General features: G+C 45.4%; 1 protein-coding gene across 3 annotated transcripts; it reads right to left on the bottom strand.

The window, feature by feature from the left end:
* Window positions 1-1,247: 1,247 nt before the first annotated feature.
* On the bottom strand, window positions 1,248-16,195 carry GPX7 (glutathione peroxidase 7). Of its 3 annotated transcripts, none has more exons than XM_070247961.1 (3): window positions 15,653-16,075; window positions 11,469-11,730; window positions 1,248-1,527 (listed from the first exon to the last, which is right to left on the bottom strand). In XM_070247961.1, exons 1-3 carry the CDS (start codon window positions 15,956-15,958, stop codon window positions 1,367-1,369), a joined length of 729 nt encoding a protein of 242 aa, XP_070104062.1. In that variant the 5' UTR covers window positions 15,959-16,075; the 3' UTR covers window positions 1,248-1,366. The 3 variants fall into 3 exon arrangements, 2 of the variants coding, with proteins under 2 accessions (XP_070104062.1, XP_023485738.2); XR_011431093.1 differs by lacking the exon at window positions 1,248-1,527 and adding an exon at window positions 8,574-10,148 and having other exon boundaries at window positions 14,429-16,098; XM_023629970.2 differs by lacking the exon at window positions 1,248-1,527 and adding an exon at window positions 8,574-10,148 and having other exon boundaries at window positions 15,653-16,195.
* Window positions 16,196-27,717: the final 11,522 nt, after the last annotated feature.

Genomic DNA, 27,717 nt, shown 5'->3' on the forward strand with positions numbered 1-27,717 from the left:
AATATCTTTACATGTTCTTATTAACCATTCATCTATCTTCTTTGGCAAAATGTCTGTTTTGCCTATTTTTAAATTTAGTTATCTTCTTATTGAATTGTAACAGTTTTTATATATTCTGGATACAAATTCTTTATTGTGTATATTGTTGTAAATATTTTTTCCCAGTCTGTGGCTTGCCTTCTCATTTTCTTAAAGGTGTTTTTAGAAAAACAGAAATTTAAAACTTTGATAGTCCAATTTATCACTTCTTTCTATTAAGATTAGTGCTTTCTGGGTACTATCTTAAAAAAATCTTTGCCTACCTGGAGATCACAAAGATTTTCTCCTGTATTTTCTTCTAGAAGTTTCACAGCTTTAGCTTTTACATTTATGCCTGTGATCCATTTTGAATTAATTTATGTGTGTGACGTGAAGCAGAGGTTGAGGTTCACTTTTACAGGGATATCCAGTTGTTCCAAAATCATCCTTTGAAAGGACTATCTTTTCTCCGTTGAATTAACTTGACACCTTTCAAAAATCAATTAACCATATATGTGTGGATTTATTTCTGGATCCTCTATTCTATGTCGTTAATCTGGATTTATCCTTTATAAAGGCCAATACCACTTTGTCTTAATTACTGTGGCTTCGTAAGTAAATCTTGTAATCGGGTAGTGTCCTCTAATTTTGTCCTTATTTTTCAAAATTGTTTTAGTGCTTCCAGGTCCTTTGCATTTCCGTATAAATTTTAGAATCAGCTTGTCAATTTCTACCAAAAAAACCAAAAACTATTCTGAGATTTTGCTTAGGATTGCATTGACTCAATAGAACAATTTGGAGAGAATAAACATCTTAGTATTGAGTTTCCCAATCCATAAACATGATATGTCTCCTCATTTATTTAGTTCTTGTTTAATTTCTCTCAGCAACATTTTATACTATTCAGTGTACATGTTGTAAACACATTTTGTAAAATTTATCCCTTTTTCTTATTTTTGATGATATTGTAAATGACAGTTTAACAGGATTTTCCAATGGTTCATTGCTAGTGTATAGAAATACAATTTACTTTTGTATACTCACCTTGTATTCTATGATCTTGCTAAATTTCCTTTTTAGTTCTAGTAGGTTTTTGGAGACTACTTAGGATTTTTTATGTTAACATAAAGAACATAATTTATTCACAGACAACATATCATGAATAAAGGCAGTTTTACTTTTCCTTTCCAGTAGATGTCTTTTATTTCTTTTCTTATTTTATTACATTGTCTAGGATCTCCAGTATAATGTCAAAGAGAATTTTTTTGAGGGTTTTTTTTTTTTTTTAAACTGAAGTCAGATCATGTCATTATTCTTTTATTTATTTATTTATTTATTTTTAAAGATTTTACTTTTTTCCTTTTTCTCCCCAAAGCCCCCCAGTACATAGTTGTATATTCTTCTTTGTGGGTCCTTCTAGTTGTGGCATGTGGGACGCTGCCTCAGCATGGTTTGATGAGCAGTGCCATGTCCGCACCCAGGAGTCGATCCAATGAAACACTGGGCCGCCTGCAGTGGAGTGCACGAACTTAACCACTCGGCCACGGGGCCAGCCCCTTGAGGGTTTTTTTTTTTTAAAGATTGGCAGCTAAGCTAACATCTGTTATCAATCTTCTTCTTCTTTTTTTCCCCCTTCTTTTCCCCTAAGCCCCCTCGGCACATAGTTGTGTATTCTAGTTGTAGGTCCTTCTAGTTGTGGCATGTGGGACGCTGCCTCAGCATGGGCTGATGAGCGGTGCCATGTCCGCACCCAGGATCCCAACCAGCAAAACCCTGGCTGCCAAAGCGGAGCATGTGAACTTAACCACTTGGCTACAGTGCCGGCCCCTGAGAATTCTTTTGAGTTTTGAGGCAGAATTGTGCAATTCCTTTTTCTCTGCACTTGATTCTTTCCCACCACACACTTATCAACAGAGAGATCCTTTGAAGGCTTGACCTGAGCTGTTGAAATAGCCCCAGTGATTCCAGTCTGACCTCTAAAATCTAAATTCTCCCTACCTCTCCAACTGTGCCTCTTCTTTCCTGCAAGAAACTTCTGAGTCAGCCAGTCTGACCTGGGAGAGGATCCTCCTCTCTCAAATTTTTGCCCATGTCATTCCACCCTTCTGCTTATCTAAATCTTCTCCACCATTCAAGGTCCAGCTTGAAATCCCTCCTGCAGGAAGCCCTTGTGTGACCAACTCTCAGAGCACCATTTTTTCTTGTAGCATCTGCTGTCCTGACTGTATATATACCATTCGTTGAGCACCTTCCGTGTGCCATCATCTCACTTAGAAATCACAGCCTCAGACTATAGGGTGCTCTAGGACAGAAGTTGTACCTGCTTCAGCCCTGGTTTCACCACACTCAGACTAGGGCCTGGTTCTCAAAGGCAGGGCTGCTGCCTTGTGCCACATTTGTTCTTTCGTGTGCCTTTGTGTGCAGATCAGAAAAAAGTGCCCCTTCCTCTCACCTGATGTAGCCCTCTGCCAAAGGCAAGGCTTGGCAATTAGAGTTCAAGCTAGATTTCAGCTCCCACTTATCCCTTCTGCTGGACACCTTCAAAATCTGCATGGCCATATGGGTCAACCCTGCCTCAAGGAAGGAATTAATAAATGAACAAATAATTCTGAAATATGAGTGTTTTATATTTATAAAGATATTGAGACTCAGAGAGTTTAAGGTACTCACCCAAGGACTCTTTCAGGAGTGGAAGAAACTGGGGTTTGCCCTGGGTCTGCTGGTCTCCAAAGCTCAAGGAAACATCACCTTTGCCAACCTCCTTCTCTGATCTCAACATGAGTCCAGCACTTTACATGTTATTAAGCATCTTTCATGTTCGCGGTTCTTTTTCAGCCTGAGATCGGCCACTTCTGGAATTTACTCCAAGACTTCTGGACCCTAATGTGAATGTCGGGCTCTCTCCCAGGATCAGGGTGTCCAGCCCTCACCTCTGTGTCCCTGCTGGAGTGTTACCAGAGTCCAGGAAGCAGAGAATAGAGGGACAGGCAAGGATGGATACCAGGTCACCCAGGATTCCCATTGCTACTTGGCACCTGGCTTGCTGGGAGATCTTGGATTTCTCACTTAGCCTCGTCTGTAAAATGGAAGGCATGATATGTACAGGAGGTCGTACCTATACATGATACAGGTATGTGAGCACTCAGCAAAGTTTAGCTCTCCTCTTCCTTCCACTTTGCTGAGAGCAGAGTATGTCCCCTGTTAGGTCCACACAGAAGAAAACTGCAGCCTTTGTCTTCAGAAGACCCTTAGTGAAGTTTGTCACCCCCACGACTAGGACCGCTTTTTCTCTTAACCTTGGGCGAGTCGTTTCCCCTCTCTGAGCCTCAATTTCCTGTCTTTTAAATGAAGACAGTAATACCTAATAAGGACAAGAAGAACTATCACTTACTGAATATTTACTATGTCCCAGGCACTGCAGTGCTGTGTGGGCGTATTGTCACTTAATCATCACAATAGGCCTATGAGGTAAGTGCTATTAATATCCCCGAGTCCCAGAAGAGGACACTGAGGCCCAGAGAGAGAGGTGAAGTACTTTGCTCATGAGTCACCCAGCTGCTAAGTGGCAGAGCTGGGATATGAATCCTGCTTTGCAATATTTTAGACTAGGATTTCTCAGTTTATTGATGATTTAAGCCAGATAATTCTTTGTTGGAGGGGACAGTCCTGTGCTCTGTAGGATGTTTAGCAGCATTCCTGGCCTATACCCACTAGATGCCAGTCGTACCCATCCCCGGTTGTGACAACCAAAAATGTCTCCAGATATTGCCAGATGTCCCCTGGTGAGCAAAATCACCCTTCGTTAAGAACCACTGCTCTCCACTCTGGAGTCCTAGACAATGTCTTTCCTCTAGAATATGACCAAGCAGGGAAGCTTCTCCCCTGGCAAGGGCCAGGGAAGGAACTCAGCTGCAGACAGATGCCACATCAGCCAACACTATTTCATATTTGCTAGAGCCCTTTCCACTTACAGAGTTTGTACATTCTCATGCATTCCTGTCTGAACATTCCAGGTGAGAGAGCACTTGGACAGAAGTATCCAGCACAGCGTCCAGCACTCATCAGTAAAATCTTAGTTTCCTTTTATTGGCTAGATGAAGCGACGGAGGGTCAGCAAGGTTAAGTGACTGTCCCAAGGTTACACAGCTAGTCAGGGGGGATTGTCATTTGTTATGTTGATTAGCCAATTAACTATTGTTCTCAGCTTCTACTTTAATCCTGAGAAGAGTTCCTGCTTTCATTGGGAGGAACAAGGCAAATCAGAAGAGTTAGAATGTTTGTTTCCTAGAGTCAAAGGGACCCTAGAGGCTATCCAGTTCAACTCTCTACTGCATAATATTCCACTCTGGATTAGGGTTGCCAGATAAAATACGGGATGGCTAGTTAAATTTGAATTTCAGATAAACAATGAATTTTGTTTTTAATGTAAGTAAGTATGTCCCATGCAATTGTCACTAATACCAGGGATGTGGCCCTGGGACTCCTTCTGGATAACAAAGAGCAGGGGTCAGTTGATCATGTGATCAACTGGAGCAATTGCAGGGGAGCAATCATATTCCAAGGGATTAGAGGAAGGGGCCTTCTGACTGGGCTTTCCCATCTCACTGAGATTGGTCACCTCTTCTGTGGGAGGACTTGAGCCTTTCAGGTCAGGGGGAATCTAGCTGATGCAGGGACTCAGACAGTCCCTGGGACATTCAGAAACAGACATAGATGATGACGATGACGTCAGTCAACAAATGCGTTTTGAACACCTACTATGGGCCAGGCATTCATTATGCTCAATGAATACAATGGAGATAAAGTATACAGCAATAGCAAGGAAAGGAAGAGAATTTCCACCTGTGCAATGGGAGGAAGGAGTGAAAGAGAACGTGGCTAGCAGTTTGGTGTTGCTGCAGCAACTCCAAAGGTAAGGAATGGAGGAGGATGAAGCACAAGGGCTTTGAATGACAGAGTAAGGAACCAAGCCTTTATTTCAAGGATAAGGGCAGAGGGCACATGGAAGCAGAGAGGTTATATGCTCAGATTTGCTTTTATGAAGATCATTCAGCTTGCAATGTGAAGGAAAGATTGGAGGAGGGAGTTGGGGCCAAGGAGATGAGTTGTAAGGATGATAAATCCTGAGTTAGGATAGTGGTAGCAGGAAGAAGGAAAGGGGAGAGATTTGAAAGATGTTAAGACGTAAGGCAGAGATGGCTATTTGTCCCTGCCCCCTCAACATCTGTTCTCCCCTTCTTCTATGGTAATGGAAGCCCCAGTTTTCATCTGGGCACATGGCCATACAGAATAAAAACTTCATTTCCTAGTCATCCTTATGTCTGTATATAGCTATGTGACTAAGTTCTTTTAACCTGTAGGATGTGGTGTAATGCCCTTAAAGGAATAGAGTTGGGGTAGTTGGCTATGTTGGATCATGTAGATGTTGGCAACATCCTAGGGATAGCGGAGACATGAGCCTGAGCCCCTGACTAATTCATGGAGCAGAGTAAAAGTCCAGTTTTTACATAGGACAGAAATAAACTTATTTCACTTAAGACTGTGTTTACTCTGGGTTCCTGTTACAGCTGCCAAATCTCCATCCTAACACAAAGTGGTAAAAGTCATAGGTGATGGCTAAGATGTAGGGACTACAGGAGATGCAGAGAGGGAGAGGAAGCTGCCGAGTCTTTTGTTACACCTAAGGCAGTGTTTCTTTCTTGAAAATGGCCTTTTGACCACCTGCAGTGTAATCACTCTGGATGGGGCCCAGGAATCTGTGCAAGTAGCTTGGTGATTTACAGGGACCTGGGCTTCGGCAATCCCTTCCAGCAGCCCCCCAGGCTGGCTCTGCTGGAGCTGGGAGGTTTCAGGTCTGCCTGCCTTCCTCAGGTGTCTCCATGGTGACCCGACCTCCGGGCAGCCCCCAGAGCAGCCTACTTCTATCAGTAGTTCAGTGTCGGCCTCTGCCTTCAGATTTGGGACTGAAGACAGGCTCTGTCATGTTAAGTCAGGTCACTATCATTTCTTACCTGGATCCCACAAGGCCCTGAATGATCCTGGCTCCAGGCAGCACTGGCTCCATCATATCAAGTATCTTCCTTCCTTAGGGACTTTGCCTGAGCCACTCGGTCTGCTTAGGACCTCCCAACTTCTTTCCCTTAATGCTTATTAAAATTTTAGCGCTCAGCTTAAATGTCATGCCTTAGGGAAGCCTTCTCTGAACTCCAGAATAGGTCCAGTGCCACTTCTATATATGCTCATGGCTCCTTGTACTTCTTCCTGGGGCTTATCATAATTGTAACTACATAACACTTGGTGTCATTATTTGTTTAATGTTTGTCTTTCCCACTATTCTCTAGGCGTCATGACAGTTGGGAACATGCAGGTTCTGTTCACTGCTGTATCCCTGGGACCTAGTGCAGAACTTGACAAATAAGCAATGCTCAAGAAAGATTTCTTGATGAATGAAGGTCTCTTCCAACCAGTTTTCCAGGAAGGCCTCTCATAATCACACTCTCCTCCCTCCACAGTCCAGCCCAGCTCAGAGAAGTAAATAAGCAATTAGGATGAGACCTCCCTTTCTCTGAGGACCTGGGACCAGTTGATGTTGAATGAGAACCACGTGAGGGTAAAAGGAGAGCCCAGCAAAAGACAAAGGCCTTTTTCATATCCGCAGCCAGAAATGACCCCCTCCCCAAACTCCTAACTAGGGGTCTCTGGCTTATTAATGTACTCTACACTAATAGCAGATAGCTAAGGGATCAGAAATAAGATTTAAGCAGACAGCTAAAATATTGATTAATAATTAAGGCTTGGCAAATAGCTAAACTAAGATATAACCTAATGAAGTATTTGGCTTATAAGTAAAGTGTTAGAAAATAATTAAGGTGTTAATAGAAAAGGAAATATTAACTACTCAAGTGTTAGCCGACAACCAAAGGATTAATTTAAAACTAAGTTGTTAGCAGATACTGGTTAAACAATGACTAAGGTAACAGCTTATAAGGATTTAAAGTGAGATTGTTCCTAGGGGACTCTTGTGCGTGAGAAGGGCCCTGGGGCCAGCAGAAAGCTGATAAAGCCTATAGGAATAAAGGAGTGCAAAATCCTCAGCTGTACTCTAAACTGCTGGGGAAAACTGTTTGCTCGTCTTTGGTTTCCAGATGGGGTCTCTTCAGGGACAGCACGGAGCTGGTGCTCAAACTGCTTACCATATAATTAAATTTAATCTGCTAAGGGCTAGGCACGGTGCTGAGGAGAGAAGGGAGGGCAGTTGCTTAAACCATGAGAATAGTGTGGCGAGTGAGCGAGGGAATGGTGTGTGAAAGGAAAGGCTTGGGGCTTTTGTGAAGGCTGGGTGGAAGGGAGAACAGGTGTGTCAGTGAGAGATGCTGAGTTTAGTTCTGGACACTGTGAATTGAGGTGTCTGTAGACATGCCCAGTAGGCAGGTGGATATGAGTCAGTGTGGATTTGGGCGTCATCAGAGTGTAGATAGTGGTTGAAACGATGAGAAAAAATGAGATGACGGAAGAAGACAGTATGGAGGGAGCAAAGGGACCAGCCTAGAACCCTAAGGAAGACCAACAGGGAAGGAGTGAGCAGAGGAGGAAGAGACATCAACAGACATTGAGAAGGAAGGAGCACTCAGAGACACGGGGGCAAACCAAGAGAAAATGGGGGCATGAAAGCTAAGGGAAGAGAGTGAGTCAGGGAGAAGAGTGTAGTCAGCAGTGTCAGATGTGGCTGACAGGTCAAGGAGGATAAAGTCACAGAGATGTCCATTGAGAGTATGGTTCTGAGATGTCCGCCACAAAAATTTCTGTGATAGCTGGGTTTGGGGGGGAGGAATGTGTGCATACGCCCGCGCAGGTGCACACATGAGCATATGCAGAGCTGGAGCTTGGAGCAGGGTGTGCAAGGGCAGGCTGGAGCCCACTACAGGGGAGCTTATGGTCAGCCCACAGAGAACCTTCATTTACTCTTGGCAGCTTTTGAGAAGGACAATTAAGGCAGACTGCAAGAACTGTAAGCACAGTTGAACTCTTTCGTTGTCCAGTGGGAAAATGGAGGACAGCAGAAAGGGACAATTTGCTTAGTTTGTGAGTCAAGGGCACAGCCGGGACCTGAATCTGAGTCTCCTTCTTCCAGAAGAGTGACCTTGAAAGAGCAGACATGAAATTCTTATTGGCCAATGAATTAGTGATCAATGACTTTGCCCATAACCTCAGTTTTTACCTGCCTCTTTTTATATTTATATAAAAGTGAAACATATATTTTATATACAAAATTCAAACATTTCAGAAATACTTAACAAAGAAAGTGAATGACTCCTGTTATCCCACCCCACCCCTCATGGACAGCCACCATTAATAGTTTGGTCTATATTCCTCTCCCCCTCCCTTAACATTGTACATTTTTAATAAAAATATTATACTTATTTATACTGGATTTTTTGTGCGTGTGCCTGTGTTCATTCTGTTTTACAACTTGCCCTTTTTCACTTTTGGACGATTTTCTCTGGTAGCATAGAGAAATCGTATTCATTCATTTTAATAACTGCAGTAGTGTATCATTTGGATCTGTACCATAATTTATTACCAGGCCATATTGATGAGCACAAGAGTTGCATCCAATTTTCACCATTACAAACAGTCTACATACATATTATTGTACATATATATTTGCACAGTTTGGGAGTCTTCTAGTAGGAGAAATGACGGATCAAAGGGTATGAACATTTGTTTTAAAAGATATTGCCAAATCACCCTCCAAAAACTTGTGCCAGTTTCTTGTCCCACCAACAGTTTATGCAAAAGCCCATTTCCCCACATCCTTACCAACAATGGGTATTATCATTTAAAAAATCTTTCCAACTGGAACGAGGCTGAACATCTTTTCATATCCTTATTAGCCATCTATAGTCTTCTGTGAATTATCTATTCATATCCTTTGCCATTTTCTATTGTAGTGTACTTTTGGTCAGTAAATTATTTTTGGGGAATAATGATTAGCTTGATTAAAAAAGGCTTGGGGGGGGGCGAGCCTGGTGGCACAGCAGTTAAGTTCGTATGATCCACTTTGGCGGCCCGGGCTTCTCCGGTTCGGATCCCGGGTGCGGACATGGCACCGCTTGTCAAGCCATGCTGTGGCAGGCGTCCCACATATAAAGTAGAGGAAGATGGGCACGGACGTTAGCTCAGGGCCAGTCTTCCTCAGCAAAAAAGAGGAGGATTGGCAGCAGATGTTAGCTCAGGGCTAATCTTTTTCAAAAACATACACCACACACACAAAAAAAGGCATAGAAGGCTTTGTACCAAATTGACAATTGTGTTTACCCCCAGGGAGTGAGAGTATAGAAAATGAGGGGGATATTTTCATTTTCATTTTAGAGCATCCTGTATTATCTTACAATGTATTTGCATTATTTTTGTAATTAAAAACATAATACACAGGAAAAGAACAACAACAAATAAATGTTTGGCCTGGATTCTCATTGGTTGGAAATTATGTGGGTGCAAGTTTTTATTGATCACAAGTTATTTTTTGTTTTATATGCAAAAAAAACATTTATTGAATGTCTCCTATTGAGCTGGCACTGCCCCAGACATATTCATAAGTCTTTCGTCCTAATCCTCACAACAGCCCTGTGAGGTAGGAATTGGCCCCATTTTACAGAGTTCTTAACAGGTAGTAGATTATTGCTTGATACACTTCTATTTGCCACATGTTTTCATGGGCTAGAGGTTCCTATTGGCTGGTGATTCACGAGTCAAGAGCTCTCAGTGGCCAGGGGCTCCTATTGGTTGCTCTAAGATTCAAATCATCAAAATACTAGAATTTTTCCCTCACAGGAGTGGTGGGGTAGGTGGGATAAGAATGGAGGAAGGAGTCAATGGACTCTCCCTTTGAAGCACCATTTGAGTTTGCTTTGGTCACCCATGCAAGATGGGGGTAAGGGGACAGTGGGAGAAGAGGGAACGTGGTTACAAGTCTTCTCGCTTCTTCAGGATGAGCTTCCTCACAAGTTCTGTGATATGGGGTCTGATCTCCTCCACCGACACGGTTGGATCCCAAGCCCCTACAACCTTCCCATCTGGGGCCACTAGGTACTTCCAGAAGTTCCAGGTGGGCTCCTTCCCGGAAGTCTCTAGAGCAAAAGGAAGAAGGAGAGCCGCTACTTCCTTACACTGCTTCCCTGCACACCCTCTCCTGGAACTCCACTCTCAGTGTCCACCCTTCCGTGGAAGCAGGGGTTCCATTCGAATTAACTGGCGAGCTTTTCAAAATCCTCATGCCCAGTCCACACCCCAGACCACTTAAATCAGAATCTCTGGGGGTAAGACTCAGGCATCAGTATTTTTGAAAAGCTCTCCAGGAGATTCCAGTGTGGTGCCAAGGTTGAGAACTACTGCTTTAGGATTCTGTGAAGTGCTTGATAAAGCATATCAGATCTTCCTTTATTAGCGACTTCAAACTAGAGCACAGGCTACACCCTATTCTCTGATGAAACCTTAATGGTTTCCAAACGTTAGTCCATGGACTGGTTGCATCTGAATCACGATGGTGGTGGTGGTCGGGTGCTTAAAATAAACAGATTCTTGGGCCCTGCTTCAGTAGGTCTCAGGCTAATGCATTTTTAAGAGCTCCCCAGGTGCTTCTAAAGCACGGCCAGGTTTGATCTATAACTATGGGAACTGGGGAGGAACGAATAAAAACACACAGGAAGAAAAAGCAAACATTAGGATTGACCCCCAGAGCAAAATTCAAATCTGCCTCAGTAAAGGATCTTTTGTTTGTTACGTTGTTGTTTTTTCATTTACTCCTCCAAGAGTGAATGGGTTGCCCCGGAGGTGAGGGATATGAAGGCAACCAGAAGCAGAGACTAAGAGAAGGCAAAAACGGAGCCCCCAAAGGCGGAGAAAGGCCTGAGGGAGGAAACAGAACCACAATGACAAGCTTGGCTCAGCACCCTATTTTGAGGCTCTGAGGCTTCTTGGGCTGGAGGAGGGATCTATTTCTGAAATATTAAGATCTAGTATGTTAGCTCAGAAGGTTTCCCGCCTGTGGTCTACAGACTGCCTCTGACTCAGGCCAGGAGATGCCTGTCAGCCTTCTCCAGGCATGTGGCATCCCCTGTCTGCCTTGGTTTTTCCACCCTAAGTCCATAAGCTCAACTAACTCACATTGACTAAAATCTGAGGGCCCAGTCTCCTTCTAGGAGCGCCTGCATTTGAAAACAGGATCTCAGCGAAGTCTGCGAGAAGGACTCTGAGGGAGAACCGCAAGGCAGCAGGGCTAGAGACATTCTTAGGCAGGAATACCCCTCCTCCCCAAAGATTAGTGCTGGAACAGAGCATCAGTCCATGCAGGGATCCGGAAGGGGCCCCAGGTCACCCGACCAGCCAATGGCTTCTACTGCCCAGGGAGGCACGGCCTCACCCACCTGAGGGAAAAGATCAAGACTCACGGGTCAGGTACTTGAAGGCAGGGTGGGCTCCAGTGCCGACGACTGCGATCTTGCTAAACATGGGGAAAGAGACGCTATAGGTGCGGCGGGCAAAGCTCTCGATCTCCTTGTTGCTGTCAGGCTCCTGCTGGCCAAACTGGTTGCAGGGGAAGGCAAGCACGTTGAAGTGGTGGGGCCCCAGGTCCCGTTGCAGCTGCTGCAGGGCTCGGTAGTGCTGGTCTGTGAAGCCGCACTCGCTAGCCACGTTCACCACCAGGGAGACCTGGGTGGCAAAAACAAAACTCAGACAGACACGCAACACAGTGAAGGGGCATGCACTTGCACATGTCTGGACACGCCCACATGTGTGACCCTCAGCAATTAAGGCTCTCTCTCATACATACACGAAGACCATGTACACATATGTAAACGTGTGCAATGCTCTCACATATACACAAACACACGCACACAGGCACAGATGAAATCAAACATGCAGGGGCTTACAGATATGTGTGCAAACACATACATGAACATTCATGAGAATAAGCACACAGTATTCATAAATGGGTATGAACACACCCCATGAGACAACGGTACATTAGCACACCTCACACATGCCCACAAACACACACGACACATTCACAGAGAGAGGCACATAGAGAGAGCGGTTCATACAGGAGGTGATGTGAGGGAGGGGAATGGCAGACCTGGGTTCAGTTTCTGACTCAGTCGCTCTACACTGTAGCTGCCTGTACACGTGTAGATCTCCCTTCTAGAACACGAACCCACTGAGGGCAGGTGTCCACTTCACCCCTGGGTCTGATGTATAGAAGAGTCTCAGAAAGTATCTGCTGAATGAATAAGTAAGTGTGCACACATGTGTGCTCCAGCCCTGGAGACATACAGCCGTGGAGTGAACGCCCAGCTGCATAGACAGACACGGGTTTTCTTGGTAAACGGACCCCAAGGACCCCAGGGCAATCCTTTTTCGCTTCTGACCTTCCAGCAAACAAATACCACTTTCTTCTATCACTAAACTAACCCTTAAATTTATTATTTCCTTATAACAAATTTTTTATTTATACAAATGTATTTATAAATTTATTTATTGCCTTTTGGTGATAAATATAAAGCGGGCAGAACTTGATTATAATACTGCAATTAGAATTCTGGCATCAATGCTGTGTTTTTAGCTTCTAGTTATATGTTACTAACGGATTTTAAGTCTTGTCCTGTGTCTGGGCAGTCCAGCCTCATCTCTCTGGCCACTTTTTTAGAAAAGCTGGGATTATACCAGCTGGCTCCATAAAGAGGGCCACCTCCTAGGAGGAGCCTGGGACCCAGGACATGGACAGGCACCAACTGCTCAGGCTAGACAGCATTTCTCAACCTCAGCGGTACTGATATTTTGGGCTGGATCCTTCTTTGTTGTGATGGGGCTGTCCTGTTCATTGTAGGATGTCAAGCACCATCCCTGCCCTCTATCTTCTAGATGCATAGTCTTGATAATCAACAATGTCTCTAGACATTGCTAAATGTCCCCAGGGGAGCAAAGTCATCCCCAATTGAGAACCGCTGAGCTGTAACTCCCTCAACCTGCCTCCACCAGATGAGGAAGGACCCATTCTCTGGGGCCACAGGCTGTTAGAACTTCCCCCATTTGCGTCAGCATATGCCATATTCTGCCTGTAGTGGTGAGAAAGTGGGACCCTTACCTCCCTTCCCTGGTTAGGGGTCTTCCTCTTTCTTCTCTGCTGGATCCCTAGGCAATGAGACTATTAAAGGTTGCTTATTTTTAACCTACATCTTGTGTGTCCGCCCACTCTTCTGGAAGGAGAGAAATCCTGCTTCTAGGTCTATGCCTGAAACCAAAAAGCTTATCCTTAAAGTGACCAAAACACAGACAGACACACCCAAATACACACAGTTAATTTACCTATGTACATATACAAGCACAGATACAGACTCGGGTGTGCACAGAGAAGGAATCAAACAAATCATACATACACCCCCTAGACTCAGGCCTACGTGTACATAACCCACACGTAGCCAAGGACATTCCCAAGTGGTCACCATTCATCCATCCTCAACACTGATCTACACGACTGTCTTCCCAGTTAGCCTGAGGGCACAAATCATACAGCCTTGCTCATGGCTATGTCTCCAGGGCTGGACCTAGTGCCAGGCATGTAGTGGGAGTGAGTAATTTTTTCTCAATTTTTAAAAAAATTGTGGTAAAATACATATAATGAGCCAGTAACTATTTGAATGGTGAATGAATGACCAAGTGGCAGACCTAGGTGGGACAAACTCAGAGCATCGAGAGCCTCCGGACTGCCTGGGTTTGAATTCTAACTCTACCACTCAGTAGCTGTGTGACTTTGTTCCCTTTTTTTTTTTCAATTTCTTTCTGACTGATTTCTTGGCCTCTCGCCCCCACGCTTTTTAGGATTTACCAATGACCTCGAGTATTAAAACACTCAGAATTCTGGCATCACTTTTCTAGGTCATTTTTCTCCAGGATTTCTGTTCCTCACATTCTGGATGCCTTACTACTTCTAAAAACAAATAGACCTTGTTCTATTTTTGTCTTAGCACTTATTGCTACAGGAATTACCCTGTTCATTTTTCTGTTTCTTGTTTATTGTCTCTTCTCCACCTCATATAAGCCCTATTAAAGTGGAAACTCGTCTGTTTTGGTCATCACTGTATCCTCAGGCCCGGCCTAGTACTTAGTACACAGTAGGTGCTCAATAATAAATAATGAATTAATGAGTATCAGAGTTGATCAAGCGCTAAACCTGGGGCTCTCTGACCAGCTGTTTTGGAGGGAAGAGGAGGCCTGAGTAGGAGTAGGCCCTGCTCTTATCAGCTCTCTGTCCTGAGTCCTGGATAAGGTTCCAGGGGGGCCCACCAAACACAGGGGCAGAGCACTCTACCAAGTGCTTCCACACTGTCATCTCATTTGAAACTCACAATACCTTGGGGGACAATCAGGACAAGGATTACTGCCCCCAGGACTCCCAGCATAATTGAGAATTTCAAGGCTTAGAAGAGTACGTTCTTCACTAAAGATGGCCTTGCTCCAGGGAGAAGAATGCTGACAGCCATTTGTGCCTGGTCCATCCAAATCTGGACGCTGGGCCCACCTGTCCATTAGAGACCGGCTCCCCACTGGTCCCACACTGTGGCCCCAGGTCCATCTTGAGAAGTGGGCTTGGAGGGCTCCTCATTACACACAGTGCAACATCTGGGCCTCTGGACGTAGTGTTCAAGGCTCCTCTTGGTCCCTCCCTCTCCTCTTCAGCTTCATCCTTCCACCTCTTGGCCTCATGCTTTATACTCCAGGAATGACTGCTTGAAGTCCCCCACCCCTCCACCACCCTCCTTGCTGTTCGCTTCTGAGCCTTGGCATGGACAGTTCTCTTTGTCCGGAATGTTCTTCTTGGCCTTGCTAAAACTCACTCTTGTTTCAAAGACTCACCCAAGCACACTTCCTCTCTGAAGTCCTGTCCGAGCTGAGATTCCTTCTTGGTAAGGAGGGAGCAATTAGCCTGGATGACTCTTCTATCTCAGCCTGAGCAGCCATCTTAGGAGTTTGCCCCGAGCAGACCACGGACAGACGGGCGGTTCTCCCCCAGGCTCTGTGCTGTCTAGCGCGGTGTGACCCCGCGCAAATGCCTTCCCTCTTTGAGCTTTAGTGTCATCTCTAAAGGATGATCTGTGTAAGGTCCCCGTGCATCTTAAACGAGAACTCCCTCTGCACTGCACATTCATTGTCCTCACTGAACTCTATCAGCAACTCCCAGACGCGGAAACTAGGGACAGGAGAGACAAAGGCCGCAGGATGCAAGAGTTCCTATTCCCACCCATGCATGACAAAGGCTGGGCCGGGGCATCCAGCCCCTGGGAGAGGTCCGACCCCGCAGCCCAAAGTCGCTGGGAGGGAAATCGGCGCCGGCTGCGAGAGTTTCGGGTTTCACTGAGCGCGGGGGCTGTGCCACGTAGTCGCGGGCCAGACCGGCGCAAGACCTGGGGGCGCCGCGCCGCGGGGGGATGCCGGGGACGGAGGAGGGGGGCGCCAGTGCAGGGTTGCCGGGCGGCCCGAGCCCCCTCGGAGCCATACCCGGCAGGGTCCCGGGCCGCGGGGCGCCCCCATCAGGCCCGGCCAGGGCGGCGCCGAGGCCGCGCGGGCGGACACTCACCGACCCGCGGTACTTCTCCAGCGACACCAGCTTGCCCCGGATGTTGACCGCCTTGAAATCGTAGAAGTCCTGCTCCCGCTGCGCGCCGGCCGCGACCGCCAGGAGCAGCCACGCCGCCACCAGTGCAGCCACCATGACTCGCTCCCGGGGTGGCGGCGTCGCGAGGGCAAAGACGGGGCGGGGGGACCCGGCGCGGGGGGCGGGAGGGGGCGGCCCCGGCGCCAGGCGGCCCGCGAGGCAGGACGCGCCCCCTTCCCTTTCTCCGCGGGCGGTGGAGCGCCAGGCTCGGGACCTCAGTTTCCCCATCTTTACTGCGGGAACGTGGGCCTCCGCGCCCCTTCCGGGACGCGAGAGCCATGGTTCCAGGATTCTGACCACTGAGACCAGAATTCGCGCCAGTGAGGCTCCCTCTTGTTCCAGGATGCGGCGACTTAGTAGCGAAAGGGAGGTGAAAATATGGATCTGAGAGTTGAGCTTCTAATTAGCTCAGTGGCCTTAGGCTGGTCACTCCACCTCTCTGGACTTTAGTTTCTCCATCTGTTCAGTGCGTCAGCCTCCCTTCCTGACGCACCTAGACAGTATAGAGTGGGAGTAATCGAAAAATAGATGCGAAACTTTGTCGGCTGAATGGTGCCTGCAAACTTTAGATGAATGAGTGAACGTTCCCTCAAAGGGGTGGCACGGAGAAGGCGAAGAGAGGATGGAGGGCCTGTTGCAGGTTGGGTTCCTGGGAAGCAGATTCCGAGATGGAGATTGCAGCACAGGATGTTTATGAGGCAGCACTCTTGGGATCAAGACCTGTGGAAGGGAGACGAGGGGGCAGGAGCGGGCAGGAGTCCAGAGCTCCATGCAGGCGGAGGGACAGTCTTGGCTGACCCCACAGGGACCCTGGAGCGGGAAAGACCCATCAGAGTTGTCCCCGATGAGCTAAAATGGCCAGGCCAGCCTTTATATCCCTGCCTTCATCAGCCATCGGATGTGGGGCCTTCTGGGAAGAGGCAGGACAGGAGCCAAGGTGGCTCTGTCCCTGGAGGGGCTGACAGTTAAAAGCTTTCCATGGACAGCACACCCAGCAGCAGTGTCCCAAGTCCACTGCTGGGGGTTCTGGACAGCACATCACAGTGTCTCCCACACTCCGAAAACTCCTCCTGAGTCCCGCCAAGTGCCAAGCACGGTGCTGGGTGCTGATGCCGTACTACTTCTCTAGGAGCTCACAGGCTGGGGTGAGAGAAGCCAAGTAAACTGGAGGTTTCATGTAATGCTGGAAGGGCTAAACATTCCTACAGTCATTCAACAAACGCTTCTTGAGCACCTGTTCTCTGCTAAGTTCTGCTCTAGGTGCCTCTTATGCAGTGATGAACAAGACAGTGTGGTCCCTACCCAGGGGGAGACAGGTATTAAATAGTTCATAATCAGCTCTAAAATTACTATTGTGGTGAGTACCACCTAAACTAGCCTGGGGTGAGGGGTGGGGTGGAAGGAGGGCTTCCCAGAGGATGGAAGGTTTGAGCTCAGCTCTGAAGAATGAGTAGAAAGTAGCCAAGTTGAAGTGAGGAAGCAAGTGCAAATGTCCGGATGGAGAGAGAAACATGGTGCATTGAGAAACAAAGAAGGCCAGTTTGGCTGGAGCAGAGAGAGCAAAGCGCGAGAGAAGGTGGAGAGGCAGGCGGGTGTCAGGGGTGGGGTGGCACACAGAACCTGGTAGGCCACAATAAAGATTATGGTCTTTAAGCCAAGAAATGAAGGTTCTGTTTTTTAAAGCAGAGAAGTGTCAGTGAGTCCTCTGAAAGATCCCTCTGGCTGTTCTGTAAAGAGTGGACAGGAAGAGGCAAGAGCAGATGTGCTCCAGATGCTGGGGTAGACGAAGCTCCAGGGTTTTGAGGCCCAGAGGCAGTTGCTAACCTAGCAGTCATGAAAAGCCTCCTGAAAGTGGTAACACCAGAGTCATGTCTTAAAAGAGAAATGGGAATTCTCTAGTTGGGGAAGGCGGAAGGTAAAGATGTCAGACTGAAGATGTCTGTGAAGGCACAGAGCTGGAGAGAAGAGATCGGCTGTCTGGAGTGAGAAGTGGTATGAGGTAGATGAGGCTGGAGGGATCATCAGGGGCCAGATGGAGAACAGTCTTGGATGCCAAGCTGTGGGGACCTGGAATTGGCGACCCCAAGATATGTCTCTTTGGCATCAGGATTATTTGAGGCTGATTGCTTTTGATAAACTGGGACAGGGAAGGAGGCTCTGAGGAGTGGAACTTGCCCTTTGTTAGGACACGTTTACATTTGTAAGGTAAATCTCTATCTGTAAAAGGTGCCTCCCTCTCTGTACCAGGAAGAAGAAAGGAGATGACCTTCTCTCTAAAAACTCGTAATCAATACCAAAGGCAAGGACTTAAATCTGCATTTTATTGTGCTAGTCTGGTAACCTCCTGTAACTGACTTCCCTCCCCCTCCCAACGCTGGCATCTCCTTAAAGATTAAGCATCTTTCTTTAGGCTGGGAACTGATTGCGGCGCTCATCTGTGACCCCCCAGCCCGAGGTAACACACCTGCCACCCTCGGCACTCACTGAGACAGCAGACCTATCTGCCATTTCCATCAAGAGCTGTGCTGACAGAGCAACCTCGTGACTATTGTAAAAGGGACATTTCAATCACATGCGAAACACCCTGTTTGGGGGTATATATCCACTATGTGCACCCCACTTCTTCGGTGTCCTTTCTTCCTTCGGGAAGGAAGGAATCACTCAGATATCATTCCCCCTCTGCTGCTACACTTGATCACTCCCCGCTCTCTATTGCCTTTGTCCCCAGTACATTTTCCTGTAGTGGGCAGATGATAACATTGTTTGCGTGGCCATCTTCCCCCAGCAGACTGGAGCTCCTTAAGGGCAGGCAAACCTGTGTCTGATCATCTTTGCGTCCTCTGGGACACACTGGCCACTCAGTAAATAATCATTTTTCTTAAATCTTCTAGTGATTTTATTACTTGTCTATGCTGGATTCTCATGTGAGGCACTGTTGATTTTAGCCAACAGTATATATTTTTTCAGCCCGCTATATTTTATTTTCAGTCCACTATGAATTTTTGGTGTTTCTGAAAGAGCACAGCTATTTCCAGGTGGTCCGTCTACACAAATGGGAGACCCACAGGCACAGACAAACGCACACAGTTTTCAGCTGAGCATCTGGAAGGGTAGAGGACTCATTCCTGCATCCCCTGTACTCCCCCTTCCCAGAATAAACTCAAAGAAGCTTTTTCTGGGTGTTTAGAATACTCATTAATGCTTTGTTTATTCAACAAATTGTTGAGCACCTACTATATACGAGACACTATTTTAAGGGCTAGGAATATAGTAGCTAATAAGACAGACAAAAAATTCTTGAACTTACATTCTGGGGACGGGAGGATAATAACTAATATTTAAAATATAAAACATATGGTACATTAGATGGTGATAAGCAGGGGAGAGGGATAGAGAATGTGGTGTTGGCGTGGGGAGGGGTTGCAACTTTAATTTGAATGATCATGAAGCCTCACTGGGAAAGTGGCATTCCGGCAAAGACCAGAAGAAAGAGCACAAACTATGGGGAAAACTGGGAGAAGAGAAACGTTCCAGGAAATAGCAAAGGCCCTGAGACAAGCGTGTGTATGATGTGTTTGGAGAACAGCAAAGAGGCCAGTGTAGATGGAGTGGAGTGAGCGATGGGAAGAGAAGCAAGGGATGACATCAGAGAGGGAGTGGGATGGAGAGGTAGATACTGTAGGGTCTTAGGAGCCTTTGTAGAGACATTTGCTTGGACTCTCAGTGAGATGGGAAGCCACTGAAGGGTTTTAAGCAGGGGAATGACATTTCTAATTTATATTTTAACAGAATCACTCTGACTGCAGTGTTGAAATAAGGAGACCATTGAGGAAGCTATTGTAGTAATCCACGTGAGGGAACGTGTAGGCTTAGACCAAAGCAGTAGCAGTGGAGGTAGTGAGAAGTAGTCAGATTCTGAATATATTTTGAGAGTAGAGGCAAAAGAATTCCTGATAGGTTGGATATAGGGTATAAGAGAAAGAGAAGAGTCACAGATGACTTTAAGGTTTTTGCCCAGAGCAACTGGAAAAATGAAGTGGCCGTTACAGTCATGCATTGGGATATGTTCTGAGAAATGTGTCATTAGGTGATTTCGTCGTTGTGCGAACATCATAGAGTGTACTTACACAAACCTAGATGGTATTACCTACTACACACATGGGCTATATGGTACTTATATTATGGGACCACTGTTGTATGTGTGGCCCTTGTCTGAACCGTTATTATGCGGCACATGACTGTAATTAAGATGAAGATGCCTGAAGGGGCATCTGGTTTGGAATAGGAAATCCAGAGGTCAAGTTTTGGATATGTTAAGTTTAGTCGCCTATTAGCAGTGGTATGCTGGTAAATGTTTAACAACTGATTCTCAGGGAAGAAAGTTGTATGTGTGTGTGTGTACCCATATATATAAGTTCATTATAAAGTTTACCGATATCAATGATGCATAGCACACAATTCACAAATAATAAAATATACAATACTTTTTGTTGTAAATTCTTCATGGCCAATTTATTCTCACAGAATGCTTTCGTTGATTTTTGCCAAATTTGTATCTGTAGCAAACTAATGGTTGCAATTGCTGAACAAGCAGAGTTCCAAGATAAGTGTTGGTTGATATATTCATTTACATCAACAGTAAGATGAAAGTGAAACAATAAAGACATATGTCAGAACTTCACTAGTCAATGACACAAAGTTGCTTCTTTGCTGAATTGGATAGTAGTTTTCCAATACTGGAAGAATATTTCCTCAAGTCATTTATGTTACTCACAATGTAATAGCTATAGAAACCATACCCTCTAAATTTAATCTGCATTATTAATATTTTTTGCATTACTTTCTTAATCTGGACAATCAGCAAAACAATAAATCAAACTCTGGTTAGTAGAATTTGCCAATATCCGTGGTATAGCACTCCCCCACGGTTGGTTTTGAGCTACCTACATGATGTCTCTGAACACGGAGTTAGGAAGACATGCAAGAGTAGCACACCGTTATATAGTATTTCCACAATACAGATAGAGGAGAGGCAAATAATCCAAACAGCATAGAAAATAATAAAATATAGTAAAATAATTAGAAAGTGATGAGTTTTGTATATTACCTTTGCTTTAAATATAATGTATTTAATTTTAAGTTTTCATAATTTAATTGTTAGTAATGGCTGTATTTAACAAGAGGCTGGAAAAATTACTGAAAATGTAACAATTGGCTCTAGGTGCTGGCTTGACACCACTCCTATCTCTAGTTGGGTTGGATATATGAGTCTGGACTTGGAGGAGACATCTAGGTCAGAGATATAAATTTGGGAATGGAGAGCATACTGAGTATTTAAAGCTGTGAGACTGAATAATGATGGAGTTGGTATAGATAGACAGGAGAACCAAGGACAGCCCTTGGGACTCCAACATTCAGCATTAGGGAGATGAGGACATCAGGGAAATGAGAGGGAACCAGAAGAGGAGACTGAAAAAGAGTAGCCAGAGCAAGAACAAGAACCACAAGAGTGCAATGTCATGGAGGCCAAGTGACAAATTTGTCTTAAGAAGAAGAGAGAGCGGGGCCGGCTCCGTGGCCGAGTGGTTAAGTTCACGTGCTTCGCTGCGGCGGCCCAGGGTTTGGATCCTGGGCACGGACATGGCACCGCTCGTCAGGCCACGTTGAGGCGGCGTCCCACATCCCACAACTAGAAGGACCTGCAACTAAGATATACTAACTGTGTACAGGGCGGGTTTGGGGCGATAAAGCAGAAAAAAAAAAAAAAAAAAAAAGATTGGCAACAGTTGTTAGCCCAGTTGCCAATCCTTAAGAAAAAAAAGGAAGATTGGCAACAGTTGTTAGCCCAGGTGCCAATCTTTAAAAAAAAAAAGAAGAGAGCGATTAACTGGTCAGATGCTACTGAAAAGTCTAGTAAGATAAGAGCTGAGAATTGAACACTGGATTTAGCAATTTGTTCTTCACCAATAAAAGGAATTAAACAAACAAAAATACATTTTCATGCCTCTGTGCCATTATTCATGCTGCTCCCTCTGCCTGATTTTTTTTTTTCCGTCTTCATCCTTATAGCAAGTTCCCATCCTGCTTCCAGGCTTTATCAGTCTCAGTAGGAAACAGATGACACGCTCAGATTAGGATAATCAGACAAAGGTTTATTTACAAAGGGACTAATTTGTAGCATGTGGGTGGGGTGTAAAGAAAGACCAGGGTTAGTTCAGGAACCTGTTTGAGCTGGTAACCCGCTTTGACCTGAATGGGCAGGGAGAGGGAGGAGAGGTTACTGAAACTGCAGAGTCCTGTTCATCAAGCCATCTAGAAAGGGGCGGTTACCTTCTTCCTAGCCAGCCCGGGGCAAACTTGGGGAAGTAGGCAGGGAATTAATTACCCAGCCCTCCTTCTCCTCCCTCCTGCCAATTTCCTGCAAGGACGTTGGCTCATACCTAGTGGAAGCCAGGGAGCAAGGAGCCCGTTGACTTAGTCTGTTCAGATTCATTGTACTGGGCAGACAATGAGTGGACAGTGGGTCTAAAGGGCCAAACAGAAGGTACACAGCACACAAACCCAACTCAAACAACTTCTCTCTGAGGCTTCTCTCGACACCTTCAGGCAGTCAAGTGCCCCTATTCTATGCTTCTCTTTAATGTAGCCAGTGTGCTGTACTGCAGTGATCCTCAATCCTGGCTGCAGCTTCGAATCACCTGGGGAGCTTTTAAAAAATACTGATGTCCAGGCCCCATCCCAGACCAAGTGAATCAGAAAGTCTGGGAATAGGGCCTCAACAAGGGTGCCTTTTAAAAGTCCTCCACGTGATTCTAAGGCGCAGCCAGGATTCCGAACCACTGCTGTGTTGTCACTGCTTCCTGCCTGTGTGTTTCCTTGAGGAGTCTGTGAGTGCTTTGAGCACATGTCTGTGTCTGATTCAAACCAGTGTCTTTAACATGTAGCATGGGACCCAATACAGGGCAGGTGCTCAGGACATGAAAGTTCATGTTAAAGAATATGATGACTTCACATTTTGTGTAATTTTGTTAGGATTGTGGTATCTAGGTCACCTAGGGCTTTGTTTTTCAAACTGCTAGTTGCAACTCATTAGTAAGTCATAGACCCAAATTAGTGGCTCAGATCAGCATGAAAAAAAAAAAAAGAGTTGGAGAGAAAACATCAGAGTGGGTTCTGTATAGTAAGGATTAGTGTACTACGGTGGAACAGGTATGTGTGATCCAGATTGCAATATAAACTGTATTTCTACTGTGGGTTGCATTCAAAATGCTTGAAACCCACTGACCTAGGACAAGTAACATAACTCTCTGCTTCTGTTTTGCTACCTTTAAAATGAGGATCATAATAGTCCCTCCTCATAGGACAATAATGAAGATTACATGAAAGAACACACGTAAAGTACTTGGTGTCTAGCACAGAATAAGTAATCAACAGCAGTGGTTTTATTGTTCAAGAACAAAAACATTTTTAAAAAGCAGAATATAAAATTTTCTTTATCCTCAGATTACTGCTATATAACATTAGGCATACAGCTAGACAAGGGTTTTTTTGTCTTACTATATCAGATCAGCTTTAACTGGTAAGTGCTATGGCAATAAATAACCTTTACAAATAAGAAGCTGTATACTCAACCTCTTTCCTTTCCTTGAGGTCAGGAATGTTGTGGGGCCTGACTGGGGCGGAGGAGGTGCTGCCTTAGATTCTGTCTGAGGCTATGTCCTATTAATATCTCTACTGCATCTAACCGGTGCCCACAGGCTATCTCAGCACCTGCTCATGGAAAATGAACACAGCTCTGTTTAGAGGCCCTGGGAGGAGGACTCAGCAGGGCTTACTTGTTTAAGTATCCAAAGCATTTAGAACCATGCCTGGCACTGAATAAGTGTGGGCTAAATTGAATGGAACTATTGATAACTGTTGTGTGACCTTGATCAAGTCACCCCCACCCTCTGGAGCAGAGTTTCCTGTGTGTCAGAAAGCGAGATTTCATGGAAAGTTAGAGGTAGAAGGCGCCTCTGGGTTTACAAGTGTTCGGGAAGCTAAGATTCAAGCAGGGGAAGGGACTTGCCCAAGTCCATACCACAGCCTAGCCGAGAGGCAGAGGTGCTAGCTGAAATCCCCCGCTCCATGGTAGAACGCTTTCCACGTCGTTGTATTGTCAATCCAGTTCCATGATCCCAGCGAGCAGCTGGAGACAACGAACTGAAGATGTGCATTGCAGCAGAGAGAGATCTTGGAAAATATGTTGAGGGGTGCAAAAGCAAGACACAGAATGAGATACATAATCCAGCACCATTTATATAAATGTAAAATATGTGCACACAATGTGAAAATGCACATTTTGCAAGAACATAAAGTTACACAATAAACACATTAAAGAGTTGCCTGTTGGGGTGGGGAGAAGAAAGCGGTAACAGGGAATAAATATGTAAATAAAACAAAGACAGGCCGTTAAGGCCAAAGAAGACACCTGAGGAATATGTTTAGCTCAACTCTCTGCACCTGAAGTCGAAAAATACTATCATCTCTGCTTTCTTGTGGATTTTACTCATAGCACTATGCGTAAAATGCAAAGCACATAGGTTTTGTCATTAGTTCCTAAAGATCCCCCCCTTCACTTGGCCTCTATCCTCATTTAGGCCTCAGCTTCTGTCACCTGGACTCTTGGAGCAGCTTTTTTCTTGGTCTCCTGGCCTCTACCCTTGCCCCATCTAATCCAATGCAACTTTCCGCAGAGCAACCAGAATAATGTTTGTCACACAAAAATCTTATCATGGTTCTCTCTTGTTTAAATACCCTTCAGTGACATAGTCTGTGACCAAATGACCTAGGCAGCATGGGAGAGCGCTCAAGCACACTGCAGTTGTCTGCCTGGGTGTGTAGCCTAGTTCAGCCACTTTCTATGGGATTTTAAGCAAGTTAATTAATGCCACTGTGCCTCTGTTTCCTCATCTGTAGAACAGGAATAACACCACCTACTCATTGTGTGGTTGGTGGTTAAATAAATTTAAACGTGAAGTATTTAAAACAATGCCTGGCACAAACATTTAGCTGTTATGTTATTCCCAGGCCCTTGACAGTTTGGGTCTCATGTAACCCCTCAGCTTCATTTCCTGCCTCTTTCTTCTTGTTTCTGAGGCATGAATGGCCCTGCCTCCTCTCCCCGGCCTGGTAGACGCCTACTGATTGGAAATCCCCTCTGCCAGGAAGCCATGCTTCAGTCCCCTTGCCACACATGGGGCACAGTTGATGGTGAGTTCTTTCTCTGTGCTCAGACCCTGTGTATTTATCCTGCTGTATTATAAATTTCTCTTCAAGTGTCTATTTATCTAACACACAGTGCCTGGTGTATGGTAGGTATGCAATAAGTATTTCTTTTCAAAAACTTTTTATTGATGAATAATATACATATAGCAAAATTAATATATAAGTATACAGCGTTGATAAATTTTTGCAAACTGAACACACCATGTAACCTGCATCCAAATCTATAAACAGAACATTTCCAGGACTCCAGAGGCCCTCCTCATACCCTCTTCCTCGTCACTACCTCCCAAGCCCCCAGTCCTGACTTCTGACAGCATAGATTACTCTTGCCTGTTTTTGTACTTTATCTAAATGGAATCATATAGAAGGTACTCTTTTGTATCTGGCTTCTTTCGCTCATCATATGCTTTTCTCAACAATATGCCGTATTTTTAAGTGTAGTTGTCGACTGTTCATTCTCATGCTGTATGTACACTATTAAATTGTCTGAATGTGCTATAACTTGTTCATCCATTCTATCGTTGATGAGCACTCAGTAAATATTTCTTGAATGAATTGAAGAAATCTGTCCATTCTGTTACACTCTGAGTTCCTCGAGGAAACAAAAAGGGTTTTATTCATCTCTAAATCCCCAGTACCTAGCACAGGGCCTGGCACTTGGTGGGAGCCCAGTGATTAGTTGAGGAATGAACTGATGCATGATTCCCTTGAGACTTTGTAACTAAATGGTCATTTCCCCATCCTCCGTGGGGCCCCAGCTTCAGATCCTTGGGTGATGCAGGTGAGTTGCTAGGCAACAGCATGAGGTTGGCTCTGGGGTCACAGTGAAGAGTGTGCTGTGGAGGCCGAGGCTGAGGTAATTGGAAACACTTCTATTCAGCAGCCTCTAAACTGCCTCTGTTTTCTCCCCTCCAGCCCATCCCCCACACAGCTGCAAAAGGGATCTTTCCAAAATAGGCATCCCACCACAGCACTCCCCGGTTCCAAAACCTTTGGTCTCTCAGTTAAGGAAACTAAGGTTCAGAGATTTGAAGTAACTTGCCCAATGTCCATATAACAAGTAAAGTGCAGAGCTAAACCCAGGTTTGCCTGATTCCACAACCCAAGCCCTTTCCAGTAATTTTCTTTCAGACAAGTTGAATTTGGGGTGCCCACGGGTCATCAGGTGAAGAGATCCAGGAGTCCATGGGACACATTGCTGCCCGCCCTGTAACAGCCTTCCATGGAGTCGGTGCTTCAGCAACAAACAAGAACCAGAAGGCTGGGAGACCAGATCCTCGTGGGTGAAGGGATGACCCTGAAGGTTCCTTCTAACCTGGTCTCTGGGGTTCCAATTGGTGGACTTTGATCCAGAGAGCAGCAACATCAGGACCCCAGAGCCTCTCTGACTGCCCTCACTGATCCCAGAAAGGCACAACAGAACGGCAAACACTTGACCCAGACTGGAAGAACAGAGGAGGGCTCTCAGGGAAGGATTTTAAGACAAACGGACATTTCGAACAAAGAGTAGGAGACCAGGTATCGACAAGGGGAATGTGATGAAGACAGTTCAAATGTCTGGATGTGTGTTTGCGAGAGATTTAATAATCTGATTGAAGCCTACTTTCCTAGATGAAAGTACAGCTCTTTCAAGCATTCATTCACTCATTCATTTCACAAATATTTCTTGGTTGAGCCATGTGCCCTATGCTTCAACCACACCGAACTTCTCACTGCTCCTTACACGATAAACAAAAGCTCTATCCCCCTCCAACCTTTACATAGGTACAAGTTCTATGGGAAATGTGGCAGGAAGTCTTAGTCTAGATGTGGGATGGAGAAAGGGTACGTGAAGGAAGGCTGCCAGGAGGAAGTGTCACCTAAACTGAGAGCAGAAAGATGTGTAGTGTTAGCCAGGTCAGGAAGGGGGAAGAGGGAACTGATGTAGGCAGAGGAACGATGTGTAAAGGCTCAGAGGCAAGACAGCATCGTGCATTTAACAGGAAGAAGCTTCTCATGGCAAATTCCTATACATTCTTCAGGTTTCCAGTGGAACATTTCCCCTCTCCTTGCGGAGCCGTTTGCAATCATCCTAGGGAGACCCACGTCCCTCTCCTGTTCTCCTTGCCTTCAAGGAACTATGTCTGATTCTGCTTTGCGACAGCAACTAGTAAATAGCACCACTTAATAAATGCTGTTGAATGATTAAATGAATTAACAAAGTATTTACATGTCTTTCTTCTCCGCTGGACTTCGAGTTGCTTGGGGCAGGAATCCCGTCTAATTCATCTCTAAGAACTCTCTTGGCTTTTGAGTATAGTGGAGAGTACACAGACATTCAGAGACAGACAGAGGAACAGCAAATGTCAGTTGAACCATGTACTAGCTGTGTGACCTTAACTTTCCTTGCCTTCAGTTTCCCAATGGCCAAGTGGAACAATAGTTTCATCCTCACAGGGTTTCTGTGAGGGTTGAATGAAAAAAATGTATATAAAATGTCTGGCACAGTCCTTGGCACATAGTACATGCTGGCTGAATGAATGGGTAAGTAGATGGCCATAGCAGTGGCTGAAGAGAAGATATAGGAGAAGAAAAACAGGGGAAAGATGATTTCCTTCTAGTCCCAGATGAAAGAGGATTTCTTCCCTCAAGACTGAAGTGCCCTCCCTCCCACTCGAGGACTCTAAATTTCTATTTAGCACCCGCTAACTCGGTGTTGTATGCTCAGTCCGCCTTAGACC

Source organism: Equus caballus, chromosome 2 (genome assembly GCF_041296265.1).
Source record: "Equus caballus isolate H_3958 breed thoroughbred chromosome 2, TB-T2T, whole genome shotgun sequence".
In the NCBI taxonomy this organism is placed as follows: Eukaryota; Metazoa; Chordata; class Mammalia; order Perissodactyla; family Equidae; genus Equus; species Equus caballus.